At 36.2% G+C, this 16,260-nt stretch overlaps 1 protein-coding gene across 2 annotated transcripts; it reads left to right on the top strand.

Moving 5' to 3' along the window:
* Positions 1–2,897: 2,897 nt before the first annotated feature.
* LOC131530597 (sialoadhesin-like) lies at positions 2,898–11,009 on the top strand. 2 transcript variants are annotated; one of them, XM_058760956.1, is made up of 9 exons: positions 2,898–3,244; positions 7,682–8,026; positions 8,103–8,333; positions 8,989–9,047; positions 9,132–9,312; positions 9,383–9,592; positions 9,698–9,782; positions 9,854–9,907; positions 10,601–11,009. In XM_058760956.1, the coding sequence occupies exons 1-8, from the start codon at positions 3,199–3,201 to the stop codon at positions 9,891–9,893; spliced, it is 1,197 nt and encodes a 398-aa protein (XP_058616939.1). In that variant the 5' UTR covers positions 2,898–3,198; the 3' UTR covers positions 9,894–9,907; positions 10,601–11,009. The 2 variants fall into 2 exon arrangements, with proteins under 2 accessions (XP_058616939.1, XP_058616938.1); XM_058760955.1 differs by having other exon boundaries at positions 2,900–3,244; positions 8,989–9,312.
* Positions 11,010–16,260: the final 5,251 nt, after the last annotated feature.

Below are 16,260 nucleotides of genomic sequence, written 5' to 3'. Positions count from 1 at the left end.
CCTGTGTGCGTGGAGGTGAAAACTGACCACTGATTGATCTAGTTTTGTCTGTAAAGAAAGTGGCAAAGTCATCAGCTGTAATAGAGGTGGAGGGAGGAGGTGGAGGGGACAGAGGAGGGAATTAAATGTTCTGAAGAGATTACGCATGTCTGGAGCGCTGTCGATCTTGTTATGGAAATGTGAGGATTTGGCAGTGTGGACTTTAGCAGAGAAGGATGTGAGCATAGACTGGTACCTACTGAGGTCCGACAGATCGTTTGATTTGATACATCCAGAGATGAGAAATGGGCGGGTGAAGGAAGAGAGGAGGATACTACAGAGGAGAGATGGGAAGGAGAAAGGGAGCGCAGGTTTCGTCTAAAAGTAACTGGTAGGGGGGTTGGTGGCACAGGAGAAGCAAAGTGTAATGTAAATGTAATGAAGAAATGGTCCGAAGTATGTAGCGGTTGTACCAGAATGTTATCTGCAGTACAATTGCGTGTGTAAATTAAGTCAAGTTGGTTGCCTGATTTGTGCGTGCTAGTAGTGGTAAGGCGTTTGAGATCAAACGAAGCTAGGAGTGCATGGAAGTCTGTAGCATAAGGCTTGTCTAGGTGAATGTTGAAATCACCAAAGACTAGGAGTGGAGTGCCATCCTCCACGAAAGAGGACAGCAGCCCGTCCAGCTCCTCTAGGAAGGTGGCTAGAATTTGGCTAGGGGAATGTTTTTTATTTTGTAATGCTGCAAAATAAAAAAGTTTTTAATAACTTGGGTAAATATTTAAATATGCATATTTTCTTATATAGCACTTCATTCATGCAAGTAGGTGTTAATACAAGTCAATCTAGCATTTCATGATTATAATATTGAGTATGAAACCATTAAACTTTAAACCATTAAAACCATTAACAATGAAACCGTTAGTATGTCATGAGAAACTGCCTCAATGAGTGATTTAATGTTTTTTTACCCAGCTAATGTGATTGCAAAACAGATTAGATTAGAAATGCAATATTTAATTATTGTACAGTTATTATTCCAAATCTTTAACTTCCTTTTTAATGTTTAACACTGAATCATCAAAGCACTTTTATGCAGAAAGAATGAATGAATACAAGTAAAACTTTATTTGCCATTTACAAATCCCTTGCAACATTAAAAACCTTTTAGTTGTCCACAGGAAAAAGACTTGTTTTTATAAAAGTGTAAATAGTAGCCTATTTAAAATCACATAGTCATAATGCTCAAAGTAGGCTAAGTGTGTTGTGTCAATATGAGCCAAGTGTAATTGTGGTTAAAAACGGGCAAGAAATAACACAAAACAACACCAGAGAACATTTAAAAATGTTTATTTAAACATGCTTGTCAGCTACATCTGAGTTTTATTCAGTCATTCTTGCTAAAGTTGTGATGCTGCAAAATAAACAACAAGTAAGGAAACAGTTTACAGCTTCAAAAGATACGACAAATAACAGAAATATCAGCTTGATTCGTTTGTGCTCTGGCTTTAGTCTTTTTAATCCCTGACGTTACAAGGTTACACAGCAAAAACGATGATTTAAAATCAGAATAAAAGCCCTCTAATAAAAGCACATGCAAAATCATTTTAACCGATTATGTAAAGAATATTCGCCTTTATTACTTAATGGAAATAATCCACAGAAAACAACAGTTTCCATTCCATTCAACTATTTGCGGTTCAACAAAGCCACACCCATCGCGGAGCGAATTTATGCATATTCATCTATACCCCGCCCACTGGAACAGTTTTTCACAGGAACCGAATATTACACAACACCGGCCCAATTTAAACCCTGCTTGTAAGTGTACTTTTTCAATACTCCTTGGGACTAAATTGGCCCACTTTCTAGTATGTAAATGTATACTTTTAAGTATACTTTAAGTATAACAGTAGTAAACTTTGAGTACACAACTAGTTTACGTCAAAGTTTTTAGCTCCATAATGTTACACAGTTTTGATGCTGTTTTAACACGTGGAAGCATCTGTTGTTTTGGTTTCTTCTTCACTTGTGTTTTTTTCCTTTACAGAAGATGTGTACTAGCGCCCCCTACCATATAACAATGAAAACATGAATTCTCAGAGCACAAGTATAGCTTAAATATATTTATGATATAAATCAAGTATAAATCAAGTGTGTTAAGTATACTTAAATGTGATGTTAAGTGTATTTCTGAGAAGTACATAAAGCCCATTTCTGAGAAGTACATAAAAAGTAGACTAAAAATATACTTTCCTATTTTTTTTAGTTTAAAAGAAGTATACTAATAGCACACTTGAATAAACTTCTTTTTCGTAAGGTTTAAGATATGAAATTATTACTTTTAGTAACTAAAGTGTGCAAAACAATGTATTGAGGTTTCAAATTAGGTCTGGTTAATTGTTAACTGTTTTCTAGTGCATATATCATACTGTGGACAAGAAAATTTACTTTTTTTAATTTTTATGAATCGTCCTGATATTTTAATGGGAAAAAAAGTAGCTTTGCTATATCTTTTACTGCTATAACGTGCTGCAACTGTCATGTGGTGCCATTTGTAAAGATATTTATGAATTAATTTACGATAATCCAATTTCCTTAAAATATATTTATTTATTTATTTATTCTTTGAAGATGATTAAGATGTTCAGTCACTCATATTCAGGGTGAGAAGAAAATAGTTTTTATTTCTTGATGGTCAGTTACAACACATTTTAGAGTCATTAAATTAACTTTTGTTGAAAATGGTGTAAAGGTTTTTCAAAACCATATAAAATCAACAAATACATTTCTGTGTATTTGAAACATGTTTTAAACAAGATTTATCCTTATTTGTCATAGACTCAACTGATTGGTAAACGTAAAATATAAAAATGAACTGGAAAGTTCCAAATATAGAGATGCTCAAGAAGTGGGTGTTAACATGCAGTTGCCGAACAAGAATCGGTTATAAGACTGGAGAGAAAAAGGAAGGAAATAAGATCATCTGATTGCCAGCTAAACTTCAAATATGAACACAATGTTTGACACCACATTTCCATAACCATGCTAAGTTTAAACAAAGACTATAGAATACTCTTAAAGAGACTTTGCTTTAAACAGTTAATGTAGAATCTGTTGCGATAAATGATTGGAAATGAATGTGTGCCTGTCTTACTACATTGTTGTTGTTTTTATTTCACTCTAGACAAACAAGCGAATTATTTTGAAAGTTAAAGCATGGACTTCAGACTCGTACTACTGATCCTACTTCTACACATTTCAGGTAAGATTATTGTTTGAATGGATTCAGTTGCAGTTTTGCTTTAATGTTTCATAAAAATGTGTTCCAATACAGACTAAAGACATTTTAGACTTTAAAGTCTGTGTAAAGCAATATTAAATGTGTGTTCTGAGTTTTTCACAACACAGAAAAATGTGTTATTAACCACCCAGCCAAATATGAATGAGAAAAAAACACCAAGCAAATAAAATAAGGTCACTGATTCTTGAGACATGGGACAAAACATGTCCAGCAATTGTAACTACTATTAGGTTTAAAAATGAAAATATTTTCAATTGTAAATGTTATGGGGGATTAATAATAGAATGTGTTTAACACAATTATCCCCTTCAGATTTTTTTTCGTTATAGGGTTGTGTACACACACTGCCAACACACATTTATGTTCGTATTCGTCATCCTTTCCTATCAAAATGCTTGCTACAGATACGAAAACGCAGAAAATCGAACCATGTCCGATTTTTTTTTTTTATGATGGACGGAGGTTTTGGAGGCAGTGTGTAAATGTGATTGACAGAATGTGAGGTCGTATGTATTTTTCAACGTGCAAAAATTTCGGACTCAGTGTGCAATGGCCTTAACTCTAAACAAACCCCTTGCCACATTCCCCCTCTGCAGAGTACATCAGTGTCAGAAAGGCTCTGGTAAGTTTTATGTTTTAGAATATTTTAAATCCTAATGTTAATATTTCCTGTGTCTCAACCATGATATGTCAACACAATCTTCCAATTTCTGAGGAAATTATTTGAAATATTTAGATAATTTTATTATCCTGAAGCAGGTTCTATTAGCATCTAGCATCAACAGAGAAAACAAAATGGCTACTACATGAACTCCATTTGTTTTGTGAAAGAAATGCCAAATTTGTCAACACCGTCAGATGTCACCACCGTAAGATTTTCTGACAGTTGACATTTGATGTGAAGTCATCATATTTTTGTGGTTTTCAAGTCATTTTTATTTATATTGAATATAAAATAGTTTTTAATTTTTCTAATAATGTATAAATACTAAATATGTGACCTGACAGCATATATTGCTTTTGTGGATTGATAGTCATCTCTTCCAGCAGAGTTAGGGTTAAGGGAAAGTAAGGCTGAAGGAACACAAAACTGGATAAAACATCTATACATAATACAGTTTGATTGTATTCTTATCATATGTGTTCTGATCATTTTTGGATAATTTAAGATGTTTAAATATGAATATTAAGATCCTGGTGAATGTAAATGGATAGAGGTAACAACTAATTGTTTTATTTGTTCATTTAACCATTTTTTAGAGTTACCTTGTTACCATAGCAGATGCACAGCAGACATACTGTTCTGAGATGAGAGAAAATAGATAATTTGTGTTCCAATGATATATCAAAATACTTTGAATGTGAATCTTGAATAAAAGCTTTATAAATTATAACATATTCACTGTTTGTTGTGTTTGTTTTAATACAGTAATTGATTGATTCAATGTAGGCTATTCAATAGAAAAATGACTACAAATTCAGGTTTTCATTTCCACCGTCAGATGTGTCAAGTCTGTCACCTCCGTCAGATGAAAATTTTGGCAATATTTCATTATGATATTTTATTTTATTTTTATTGTTGTGGAATTGTTGGTCACATGTGAAAGTGTAATCTGTCTGCCAACGTGAGAATTTGTTTTGAAATGTTAAAAACATCTTGATTGCTGTTAAAGATAAAGTTAAATTTATATTACACAGTCCAAGGTAAAAAGCACATTTTGATTTAAAAAAAAAAAAAGAAGAAAAGTTGTGAGGCTGCATCAAAGCATAGCTCAGTAGCCTAGTACATATGCCTATAAGATACATAAATGTAGTTTCATTTGTCTGAGTACAAGGCTTTAGTTTTTCAATTTTGCACCCTGTTTTGTTCCAATTCTCAAGAATCAGTGAGGTATCAAAATCTTGAAAAGATAATCAGTATTCTCTGCTCTCAAATGCTGGGGGCGTGTCCCCTGGTGGGCGCTGAAACCACACCCGCTCGAGTGAAAGCTGCTGTCTCAAATGTCTTCCTCTAGCAGCTTTTTTAAAGGGTACCTTTTATGCCCTTTTTTACAAGATGTAATATAAGTCTCAAGTGTCCCTAGAATGTGTCTGTGAAGTTTCAAATCAAAATACCCCACAGATCATTTATAATATAATTTTGAAAATGCCTATTTTGAGTGGAAGCATTAACACTGTTTTTGTGCATGTCTCTTTAAATGCAAATGAGCTGCTGCTCCCCGCCCCCTTTTCCAGGGCTGTGCTTTTACAGCTAGTACCTCAGATACTCTGCCAAAAAACATCTATTTGGTTTTGATCTTCATGTATATTGCACTGAAATAATGCATTTTAAAGTCATATCAGTTTACACTTCTGATATACGGTTTCCTGAGCACACACATCTGAAGCACGCGCACAGAAAGCGGCTGTCACACGGCATGTGAGTACTTAACTAAGTTCTCTTTCACACACAAGTTTATGTTAAAAACATACACAAGTTACAAAAACTTGTAACTTGTAATGCAATGTCTGTGAAGTTAAACCCAAAGGTTAATGACCCAAACAATAAAATAAAAGCAGAAAATCACTCACTGCTCTGAACTGAGCAACTTCTGTCTCTGTAACAAGAAGACATTTCTTACTTGAATGCTGCTTTTAAATGCTCTAGTGTGAAGATAAACATGACAGATTGTGCGTTTACTGCTCGCTCAGGGTGGGGTCTCTGCTAATATGACACTGTCAGTCAACAGTCATGGGCGGGGCTTGTAAAGTGTGATCGGTAAGCTCTGAGACACTGCTTATTATTTATGGGGATTAAAAAAAGGAGCGGGCAGATTTTTTTCGTTATAGGGTTGTGTACACACACTGCCAACACACATTTATGTTCAAACAACATGTAAAAGCGAATTTTGCATAATAGGTGCCCTTTAAATAAGGAAACCAAGCAGTTTTGTAAATTATTGCAACCAGGAATTAACCTGCGGTCACACTAGACTTTTCGTTCCATTGACTTCCATTCATACGCATGCGAATGCGTTAGACTGGAAACGCAAGCCAAAAATAGATATTTTGCATTTCGCTGCATAGCAAAGTTCAAGCTTGGTGAACTCTGGCCTGCGAATTCGCATCACGTGACACTGTGTGACCAACAGCAGATCGATATACCTCCTATCTGAATTAAAAGAACATAAATTTAAAACTGCAGCGCTGCAGAAAAGTGGAGTACATTGAATGTTTTTACATTTTAGATGTATTATAATTTGTTTTGTGTTGAATTTAAGTTTTTGAAAAGACGCTGCACAGCGTGACGTCATATCACGACTGTTGCAGCATGCAAAACGATTTTGCATGTTCAAAGTCTAGTGTGACCGTGGCTTTATATTTAAGTGATGAAGGCATAGATGTAGGCTGTAGTAATGGTAACATTAATGACAATAAGTCGCGATTGAGTGGGCGAACCACTGTAGCAAAGACTATTAGAATACCGAAGACGTGTCACTCGTATAGTTTTGAATGGGGAAAAATGCAACGGTCAATATGGCCGCTCAATCACAGGAAGCCCCGCCTTCTGAATGAAAGAGCCAATTACTAATCGGTAAAGTCAGCGCGTCACTGCAGCTGCCGTTAGAAGTCCCGGTTGCTATAGAAACAGTCAGCGTTCTGAGACGTGCATTTAGGACTGTGCATGCGCACTGGCTGATCTAGCCTGAAAAATAAGCTTTTTATAACGCTATTTGAGCAAAAGAAACAACATTTATGATACAGTTGTTGTCAGATTTCTTTGGTGATTTCAAATATGAAATTTAATCGTAAGCTTAGTGAACAGTTTTGGAGAATTTGATGTTTCCCCATTCAAAGAGATAGGAGCTGCACTTGGATGCCTGAGAGGCGTTTCAAAGATAGCCGCCGAGTGACATGACTTGTCTTAAAGAGACTTTGGCTGTAGCTATTAGGTGTGTTCAACTTGAAGCAGCACTGCGCAGAATGCCATCAGAGAATGACATCAAAGTACCATGAGAGTGATTCGAAAGCATAAGGAGCCGTCTGCTCTCTATAGCTCTCACTATACTTTGATGTCGATCTGCGCAGTGCTGCTTCAAGTCGAACATACGGGCCGTACTCAATGACTCGATTGCATCATCAAGTCATGATTTTAGCCCCACTCAAAAAATCCTGAACACGAAAAACTGTTTAACAGTCAATTAAGTACTAGATAGTTCACAGTCTTTGTAACATGTTTCAGCAATGCATTTCTAATATATAATGTGTTTAGAAACAATTCTCAGAATTGACTTTACACAGACTTTAAGGAGAGTTGCGTCACTGCTCTCATAGTGACTCACTTGGTTTGTCAGATGAGAATCTCTCCTTCGTCGATGCAAACCTTTTGGTCTCAGTGTTGTTGTTTTTTTAAATCAGGCTCTCTAACATTGAACCGCCTCTCTGTGACCTGTACGAATATTTGTGCTCTGAGGGAAACCAGTGTGCAGTTGAAGTGCTCTTATGACTACAACAGCAACATCACAACTGTGTTCTGGTTCAGCGAGAAACAAAGTACAAACTGGAGAAAAAACAATGAACCTGAAGATTTGACTTTAGACTCAGATTACTCAGGACGAGTGAAACGTCAGATCTCAAGCAGCTCTTCAACACTCACAATATCAGACGTGAGAGAGAGAGACTCTGGAGAATATCAGCTCATGTTCATCATGAAGGATGGAGTTAAACTTCTCAGCTCAGCAGCCGTCAGTCTAACAGTCACAGGTGAAACTGAGTCCAGATTCTGGTCACTTCGGCTGTTTTCATGTGACAAGTTTTATTAATTTTCACACTAATTCAGACCTGCAGGTGCGGAAGAATTCTACATCTACAGGCGCCAGAGATCAGAGAGTAATACTGACCTGTGATACTTCCTGTGATTTGACATCCAGACCTCAGAATTACTACTGGAAAAGAAATGGACAATATTTAAAAAATATTAATTCCAGGAGCGTTGAAGTTCATCCTGAAGCTTCTGGCAGTTACTCCTGTTTTCTTACTGCAGATCTTAAGAATTCCTCCTCTCCTGTGTGTGAGTGACACCTGATATATTTATTTAATGATCATTAATATAATATCAGTATAAGTGTAAGTGGACATACTTAAAGGTCATTTTCACACCAAGATTAATGTTCATTGCAAAAATTTGGGCTCAGAAGAGCACCACAATGTCAATGTCCATAGACCACTGGTTCTCTGATAAGATGTAAGGATCACTGTTGAGTCCAAATACCTTTAATGGAAACAGATTCTCCTACTAGTGGCAGACAAGTTGCGAGGCATTTAGTGACTCAATCTGAGTGGTTCTGCCACAAAAGTGATTTCAATTGTTCCAAAGCAGTATTATGTATGGATTTAGTATGCATTAAGGTCACTGAGCTTTGGCTTTTTCCCAATCGGCGATAGTCTTGTGCGCCTGTGCCGCTAATGTGAGTATCGGCCCAGGCCCAGACCCAGCTAAATCTGTGTATGAGTTTATGTGACCAAAAGCACAAATCTTACTGGTTGGACAATTTACTTCAGAGTGCGATGAAAGAGGTCTCCCATTAACTGAACTTTAACTTTCAATTAACTTAATTGAGTCAAATTAAAATATTTATCACACTGATTTTTCATGACAAACATTCATCTTGGTGTGAACAGACCTTAATTGTTAGTTTATCAGCAGTAATCTGTGTCTCTTTCAGGTGTTTCTCAGAGGGGCTGCTGGGATGTGACTTACACCTCTAGAAGAGTCTGTGCTTCGGTGGGCTCAACAGTAGACATTTCCAGCACATACTCACATCCCTCTGGTTATACTGTAAATAAAACATTCTGGTATTACGTTCAGCCTGGAGACTTCAAGGATCTGCGTGAGGAGCATCAGTTTGCTGGTCGTGTGGAGTATGTGGGGAACAAACTGAGAATCAAAGATCTCAAGATCAGTGACTCTGGAGAATATCGACTCAGGATCATCACTGACTTAAACGGCACATACTCTGGATCACCAGGAGTCATTCTTACTGTTACAGGTATCTGATCATAAACTGATTATGTTCAAAATGTTTATTGTATAATTTCTCATACGCTATTGTTCTTCAGATACACAGATGAAAAGAAGCCCAGTCTTTGTATCAGAGGGACAGGAAGTGATTTTAATCTGTTCAACTAAATGCACTCTGAACAACAAACATACTTACATCTGGTACAAGAACGGACGACAGGTAACAGATGGATTCACTAAAACCAACAAGCTGTACCTGGACTCAGTCAGCAATGAAGAGCTTCAACAGTATTCCTGTGCTGTAGGAGGTAACACATCTCTCATGGTACATGTGCTTCAGTGTGAAATGTTTGCAGCGTTCAGGTGGTTTCTCTGATAGTCATGATTCACTTCTTTGTGTTGTGAATATCCAGTGAACAGCACAGCGGTCAGCCATTATACAATCACTCTGCTGGTGTTTTTGCCTCAGTTTCTCATAATAGCGGCTCTGTGGATGTGGTGAGTAAAATTTCTAATTGCATGACATGACATGAATTCCGATTATAAGAGTGTGCATTATAATTCAACAGGTTTTTCATCAAAATGCATCTCATTTCAAAACAAAACTGAAAACAAACGTTAAGGTAAGAAATTATGCATATATTCTGGCAAGAAACTCTAGATGGCGCAGGCTGATAGGTCTAACTCAATCTGACATAATGTCACCATTATCACATGGCATAGCTGATTGGTTCTCCCCTGTATCGGTAGCCAATTAATGAGCTCGCTGCTCAACATTCAAATACTTGGCTAGTTCTTGCTGTAGCAGTTGCAGTCCACTTCAGAAACCCTCCACCTTCCCCAGCTCCACCTGTATAGATCTGCTAAGAGGTGATTCATGTATGCTATGGGGCTTATTCATAAATGTTATATGTGCAGCAGCAGTATTTCTTACATGCTCACAGCAGCATGTTGTGGATGTATTGGCAGTAGCAAGTCTTGGTACTTGCTCTGCTGCAGCAACAGCGTACCAGATCTATTCCGCCAAGACCAAATACATTAACATTGTCATGTACATTACCATGCCAATCCCTCCAAGAGTTGTCATGACAGAAATATTATATTGAATTGAATATATTATTGAAATATGATATAAGAGATTCTATGTTAATGTATGTAATGTATTTGTATTTGTCTGTCTCAGAGTCTGTGTACATCTGCTGTCTGTCCATCACATCTGCTGGAGTAATGTCATTGTGTTCTTCCATTGTGACTTATCGTTAATGATTTCCATGCACCTGTTCTTCACTCAGTCATTTTCTTTCCCTTACTCTTAGACTCATAACTGCAATATCCATTGTGTGCACCCAACAAATCAGCTATGAAATCACAAATTCACTCTCTGGATCCAGCCACGTCTCTTCGGGCGCTAATAATTCAAAGGCACACAATTACTGTGTTTTAAGACTTCGTGTTGTCTCGACATGGCGTTCCCAACACTGCAGGGATTCTCATAACGCCTGCATCTGACTTATGCATTCACCTAAGGGAGGCTGAGATTCTAATACAAAAGGTACTTTGAATCCAAAATGGTATCAGAGCTACCGTGATGTGACATCAATGACATTCAGTCTTCATAAACAAACAAAACTAAACTATAGTCCAGGGTTTAGCTATATATATATATATAATATATAATATATAATATATATATATATATATATATATATATATATATATATATATATATATTTTCCAATTTCTACATGTAAAAATAAACTTTTTATTCTCTAAATATCTTTTAAGAATCCACTTAAAAGTCACTGTGTGATTTGTGTAATGATTTCTTTATTTCTCTATATGTGTACACATTATTTTATATTTGAATGGCACAGAAAAATCAATAAAACAATTCAATAAGCAGACAACTGGTTATTAACGAGGATTTGTGTTCTAATATTTTAGCCCCAAGCAATTCTGTGTCCTGTTTTAATTAATATGTTTATTAAAAAGGAAAGAATGATTTTTACCTGGTATTGGTAAGGGTTTTGTGGGTTTTCCTATGTTTTTTCAAAAGTAATATTAGGTGTATAGATGTGTATATAAGGTGTAAACTTCATTTTTGGGAAGAAACTGCAGTGTTCTGGTCTACATAACAATCAAATAAAGTTTCCTTGTAGCCTGTGTGTGTGTGATTTCTTAACCTGTATTTATGAAATTGTCCTATATTTACTCTTAAAAGATCCTTCAAGGCTTGAGATTAATATTAAATAATTACTTTTAGTAACTAAAGTGCAGAAGACTCAATAAATTGAGGTTACAGATTAGGTCTGGTAAATGTTAACTGGTTTCCATCATATTGTGGACAGTCAGGTGAACTGTTTTTTTTTTTTCTTCTTCTTTCATAATATTATGTCAATCTTCCATCATGCACTTGAACACAAAAAAATCCAAAAAGTATTATCACTTGCACTATAATGACATGAGCATATTTCTTTTGTTATGAGTATGTTTTTAATTTCTGAAGTTATTTATATTAACTATCCTACTATTATAATGAAGAAAAAGCTAAATACTATTCTCAAAACTGCTTATTAACATTTAAGGAAAAAATAATAATAATTTAGAGGACCCTGGCAGACACTATTTACTGTGTGCAATGTCAATAAGTCACTTCAGGTAGCAGAAAGATATTTTTATGAAAAAGCAAGGTTATTTTATTTTGTAAAATGTCATTTAGTGTGACTACCCCAAAATATAATTACATTTATGAATGAATCATTCATGAAAAAAGCTTGAAATTTATTTTGAAATATTTCTAGAGATAATGATTAAGATGTTCACTCACTGATATTCAGTGTTTAAATAAAGTAGTTTTTTTATTATTACAGTTACATCACGTTTTAGAGTCATTAACTTTCAATGAAAATGGTGTAAAAGTTATCAAAACCATATGAAAGTAACAAACGCATTTCTGCAAATTTGAAACTTTTCATAATTCGTCATTGACTCAACTAATTGAAAAATTGAGTAAAAAAATGAACCGGAAACTATGATGCTCATGCAGTGGGTGGTTATCTACTATTGCCCAACAAGTGGTAAAAAAAAAAAATGGAGAGACAAGGAAGGAAATATTGCATGATTGCTGGTAAACTTCAAAAAAGAACATCACTTTTGTAACAGCAATTCTTTGTATGCTGGAGAAATCTTCAACGTGTAAGTATTAGTGCTGTCAAACGATTAATCGTGATTAATCGCATCCAAAATAAAAGTTTTTGTTTACATAATATATGTGTGTGTACTCTGTATATTTATTATGTATATATAAATACACACACATGCAGTATATATTTTGAAAATATTTACATGTATATATTTATATTCATATAATTTATATTATATAAAAATATTTAATATATAAACATGACATATTTTTCTTAAATATATACATGCATGTGTGTGTATTTATACATAATATAAACAGTACACTCATATGTTATGTAAACAAAAACTGCGATTAATCACGATTAATCATTTGACAGCACTAGTAAGTATACATGATCATTTAATGTAAATCACTAATTTACTTTCAGTTTAACTCTTGTGTTGTGCTGAAATTCTTTTACCTAAGTTGGTGTTCCTGATCAAATATGCCCAGCCTTTTAAAAACTGATTGTAAATATCTTATGCTATATCATCACCAACTTTTCAATTCGGTCTTTTTGTCAACCTTTGTCAACAATTTGAACTCATTGTTATGCATCTCAGTTTTTGATAAAAAGACTAAATATAATATCTGGTAATAATAAAAAAGTACACCACAAATGTAACAACGTTGAGAAAATTGTCTCTGGGCCAAAATGACTGGATCACAACATGAGGGTTAAGAAACAGAACAAAAAACAATATTCAATTTTCAAAAACTCTTTCCAGGAGCATTACAGTTTCACCTGAAGTTTCTGGCAGTTACTCTTGTTCTCTTACTCCAGATCTTACGTGTTCTTCCTCTCCTGTGTGTGAGTGACACTTGATATTTTTATTTAATGAGCACTAATATAACATCAGTGTTTGTTTACACACGCGTGTAACTTTTAAAGGTCTTGTTATGGTTTCGTTTTATTTTATTTTTTCCTGTTGTCGTTTGTTCTTGTTTTATAGGTTAAGAGTTAAAGGGCGACTGGGAGGAAGGTTTACCGTGGTTGCTGTTGGCCACACGTGAGGTTGTCCAGGAGAGCTTGGGATTTAGTCCCAATCAGTTAGTCTTTGGACATTGTGTACGGGGACCGTTGGGTGTACTGTGTGATGGTGCTTTACAGGAGGAGCCACCACAGAGTTCGATTCAGTATATACACGGTTTTCGCCGACGTTTAGTTCTGGCTGGGGAATTGGCAAGTGAAAAATTGGGGAAAAGATGAAATGTTGGTTTGATCGCAAGTCAGAGATTCGCCCTGTTTAGCCCAGGAGATCAGGTGTTAGCTTTGTTTCCTTTACCAGGTTCTCCTTTTTGTGCAAAGTTTTCAGGACCTTACACTGTGCTTTGAAAAGAGTCTGATCACAATTATATATTTTCTACCCCTAAGCGCAGGAAGCATACTCAGTTGCTCTAGCCAGTTTGATGCCTGCAGGTGAATTAGAACCGGATGTGAAACCTCCTGATGATGTAATTTTACAACCTCGTCTAAAAAACTCTGAAACCTTGGCTAATTTAGAAGAATCATTAAAACATTTTACTTGTGAAAAACAATCTGATTTGAAGTATATGTTGATTGAATTCCCTGTTCTCTTCTCAGATACTCCTTCTCGTATCCACTTGATTGAGCACGATATAGACGTAGGAGATGCTAAACCTGTCCGTCAGCGTTTTTATCGTGTATCATTTGATAAACGTAAGAAATTAGAGTCTGAAGTCAATTACATGCTTGAAAATAACATTGCAAAGCCATCCTTTTTTAGATTGGGCTTCGCCTTGCTTACTGGTGGGAAAACCAGATGGCACGCAGTGTTTTTGCACAGATTATAGACGAGTAAATATTCTAACTAGACCGGACTCGTATCCGTTGCCTAGAATTGAGGACTGTGTAGATCAAGTTGGATCAGCTAAGTTTGTCAGTAAATTTGACTTGCTCAAAGGTTACTGGCAAGTGCCTTTGACCACCCGAGCACAGGAAATTTCCTCTTTCATTACACCTTTTGGATTGTATTCTTACTGTTATGAGTTTTGGTCTCAGAAATGCTCCAGTGTATCTCGATGACATCGTTGTCTGTAGTGACACCTGGGATCAACACATTGCCCGAGTTCGTGCACTGTTGGAACGTTTGGCAGAGGCCAAACTCACAGTCAATCTGGCAAAGTGTGAGTTTGCCAGGGCGACTGTGACATATCTGGGCAAGGTTGTTGGGATGGGGAAAAGTGCAATTGACAAATTTCCTGGGCCTCAGACAAAACGTGAGCTGATGAGATTTTTGGGAATGGCAGGGTACTATAGGAGTTTTTGTCCTAACTTTTCTTCTGTTGTTGCCCCGCTTACGGATTTGTTGCAAACAAAGGCTAAATTTGCATGGACTCTTAAATGTGAAGATGCCTTCGACAATTATTCTACTATCGAGAAAGAGGCTTTAGCTTTGATTTGGGCTCTGCAACGTTTTGAGGTTTATGCGTCTCGTGGGAATATGCCAACTGTGGTATACACAGACCATAGCCCCCTTACTTTTCTTCACTCTTTGCAGAGTCCTAATCAGCGTCTTATTAGGTGGTCCCTTTTCTTGCAGCCTTACTCTTTGGAGATTCGTCATGTGAAAGGCACAGACAATGTCTTAGCTGATGCATTGTCTCGTGCCCCATGTGGTTGAGAAGATTCTTAACCCTTCTTTCCCCTTTTGGTTCCTGTTATTGGTTTTCAATTCCTTAAATTTTGCTTTTTCCAGGCGCCGGGAGATTGCTGGTTTTGAATCCAGGATGGGTGTGAAGAAGGGGGCAAGTTGTAATGGTCTAATGATTTTGTGATAACTCTGGTAAGGTTGGGGTTGTTTTCTTGAAATTAATTTTGGGTATATTTGGGTTTTGGAAATTGTATAAGGTAGAGTTTCTAAAGAGAATCTCTCCCTTTTAAGGGGGGAGGTGTTATGATTTCGTTTTATTTTGGTTTTCTTCCTGTTGTCGTTCGTTCTTGTTTTATAGGTTACCAGATAAGGATCTACACCTGTTACCAATTGGGGACTGTATTTAAGGTGTCTGGCCTTTGTTGGAAGATGAGCTTTTTTCCTTGTCCTGCAGTTGAGCTCAGAAGATGGACCTTCACTTTGTTAATTGTTTGTTTCTTTGTTGTTCATTTATTATCTTTATCATTTAAACCCCTGGACTTAAATATTTTCTGCTTTAATATAGCGTACTTTTGGACTTCAGACCCTTTTTGTTGTTGCTTCCTTGAGTCGGATGTAACAGTATTTTTATACCAAGACTAATGTTCATCATGAAAATTCATATGATCTGTTGTTTAAATCAAATGGCATTATGAAGGTGTGGATTTGGAGGAAGACCACAAGCACTTATTGTGCAATTTTAGACAGGGAGCCCATCCCAATACACACACTGGCTGTCTTTGCACTTGAACACTAGTCTGCTTACATATTTCCTGGGTTTAGACCAAGTGTTGAAATGGGCTCAGAGACCTCAAGTGTGTGTAAAACATTTGATTACACAATGGGATACACTTACATCACAGTGTTGTAAAATTGCAAGTAAACTTTTTACAGAGCTTTATTTACCCATTAAGACATTTCTAATAAAGGCACACGAGTTCCTGAACATTATTAATGTTGGGATGCGCTTAATCTCAAATACTGCTCTGAAGAGATCATGTAGATTTATTGTGCGTTACGGGGCACAGAGCTTCTGCATTTTTCCGACCTTGGACAGTTTTGGCACCTACTTCCTGTTGCATACATGTGCTCTCTCAAGTGGCCCAGGCCGCAAATGTGGGTATCAGCCCAGGTCCAG

This window comes from Onychostoma macrolepis, chromosome 22, assembly GCF_012432095.1.
Source record: "Onychostoma macrolepis isolate SWU-2019 chromosome 22, ASM1243209v1, whole genome shotgun sequence".
Taxonomy (NCBI): Eukaryota; Metazoa; Chordata; class Actinopteri; order Cypriniformes; family Cyprinidae; genus Onychostoma; species Onychostoma macrolepis.
This window is presented reverse-complemented; position numbering and strand designations above follow the sequence as displayed.

Coding starts and splice junctions, on each gene's coding strand:
- LOC131530597 (XM_058760955.1), top strand. CDS start 3,199: ATGGACTTCAGACTCGTACTACTGATCCTACTTCTACACATTTCAG. Junction 8,027..8,102: donor CGTCAGTCTAACAGTCACAG/GTGAAACTGAGT, acceptor ACACTAATTCAG/ACCTGCAGGTGCGGAAGAAT. Junction 8,334..8,988: donor GAATTCCTCCTCTCCTGTGT/GTGAGTGACACC, acceptor TGTCTCTTTCAG/GTGTTTCTCAGAGGGGCTGC.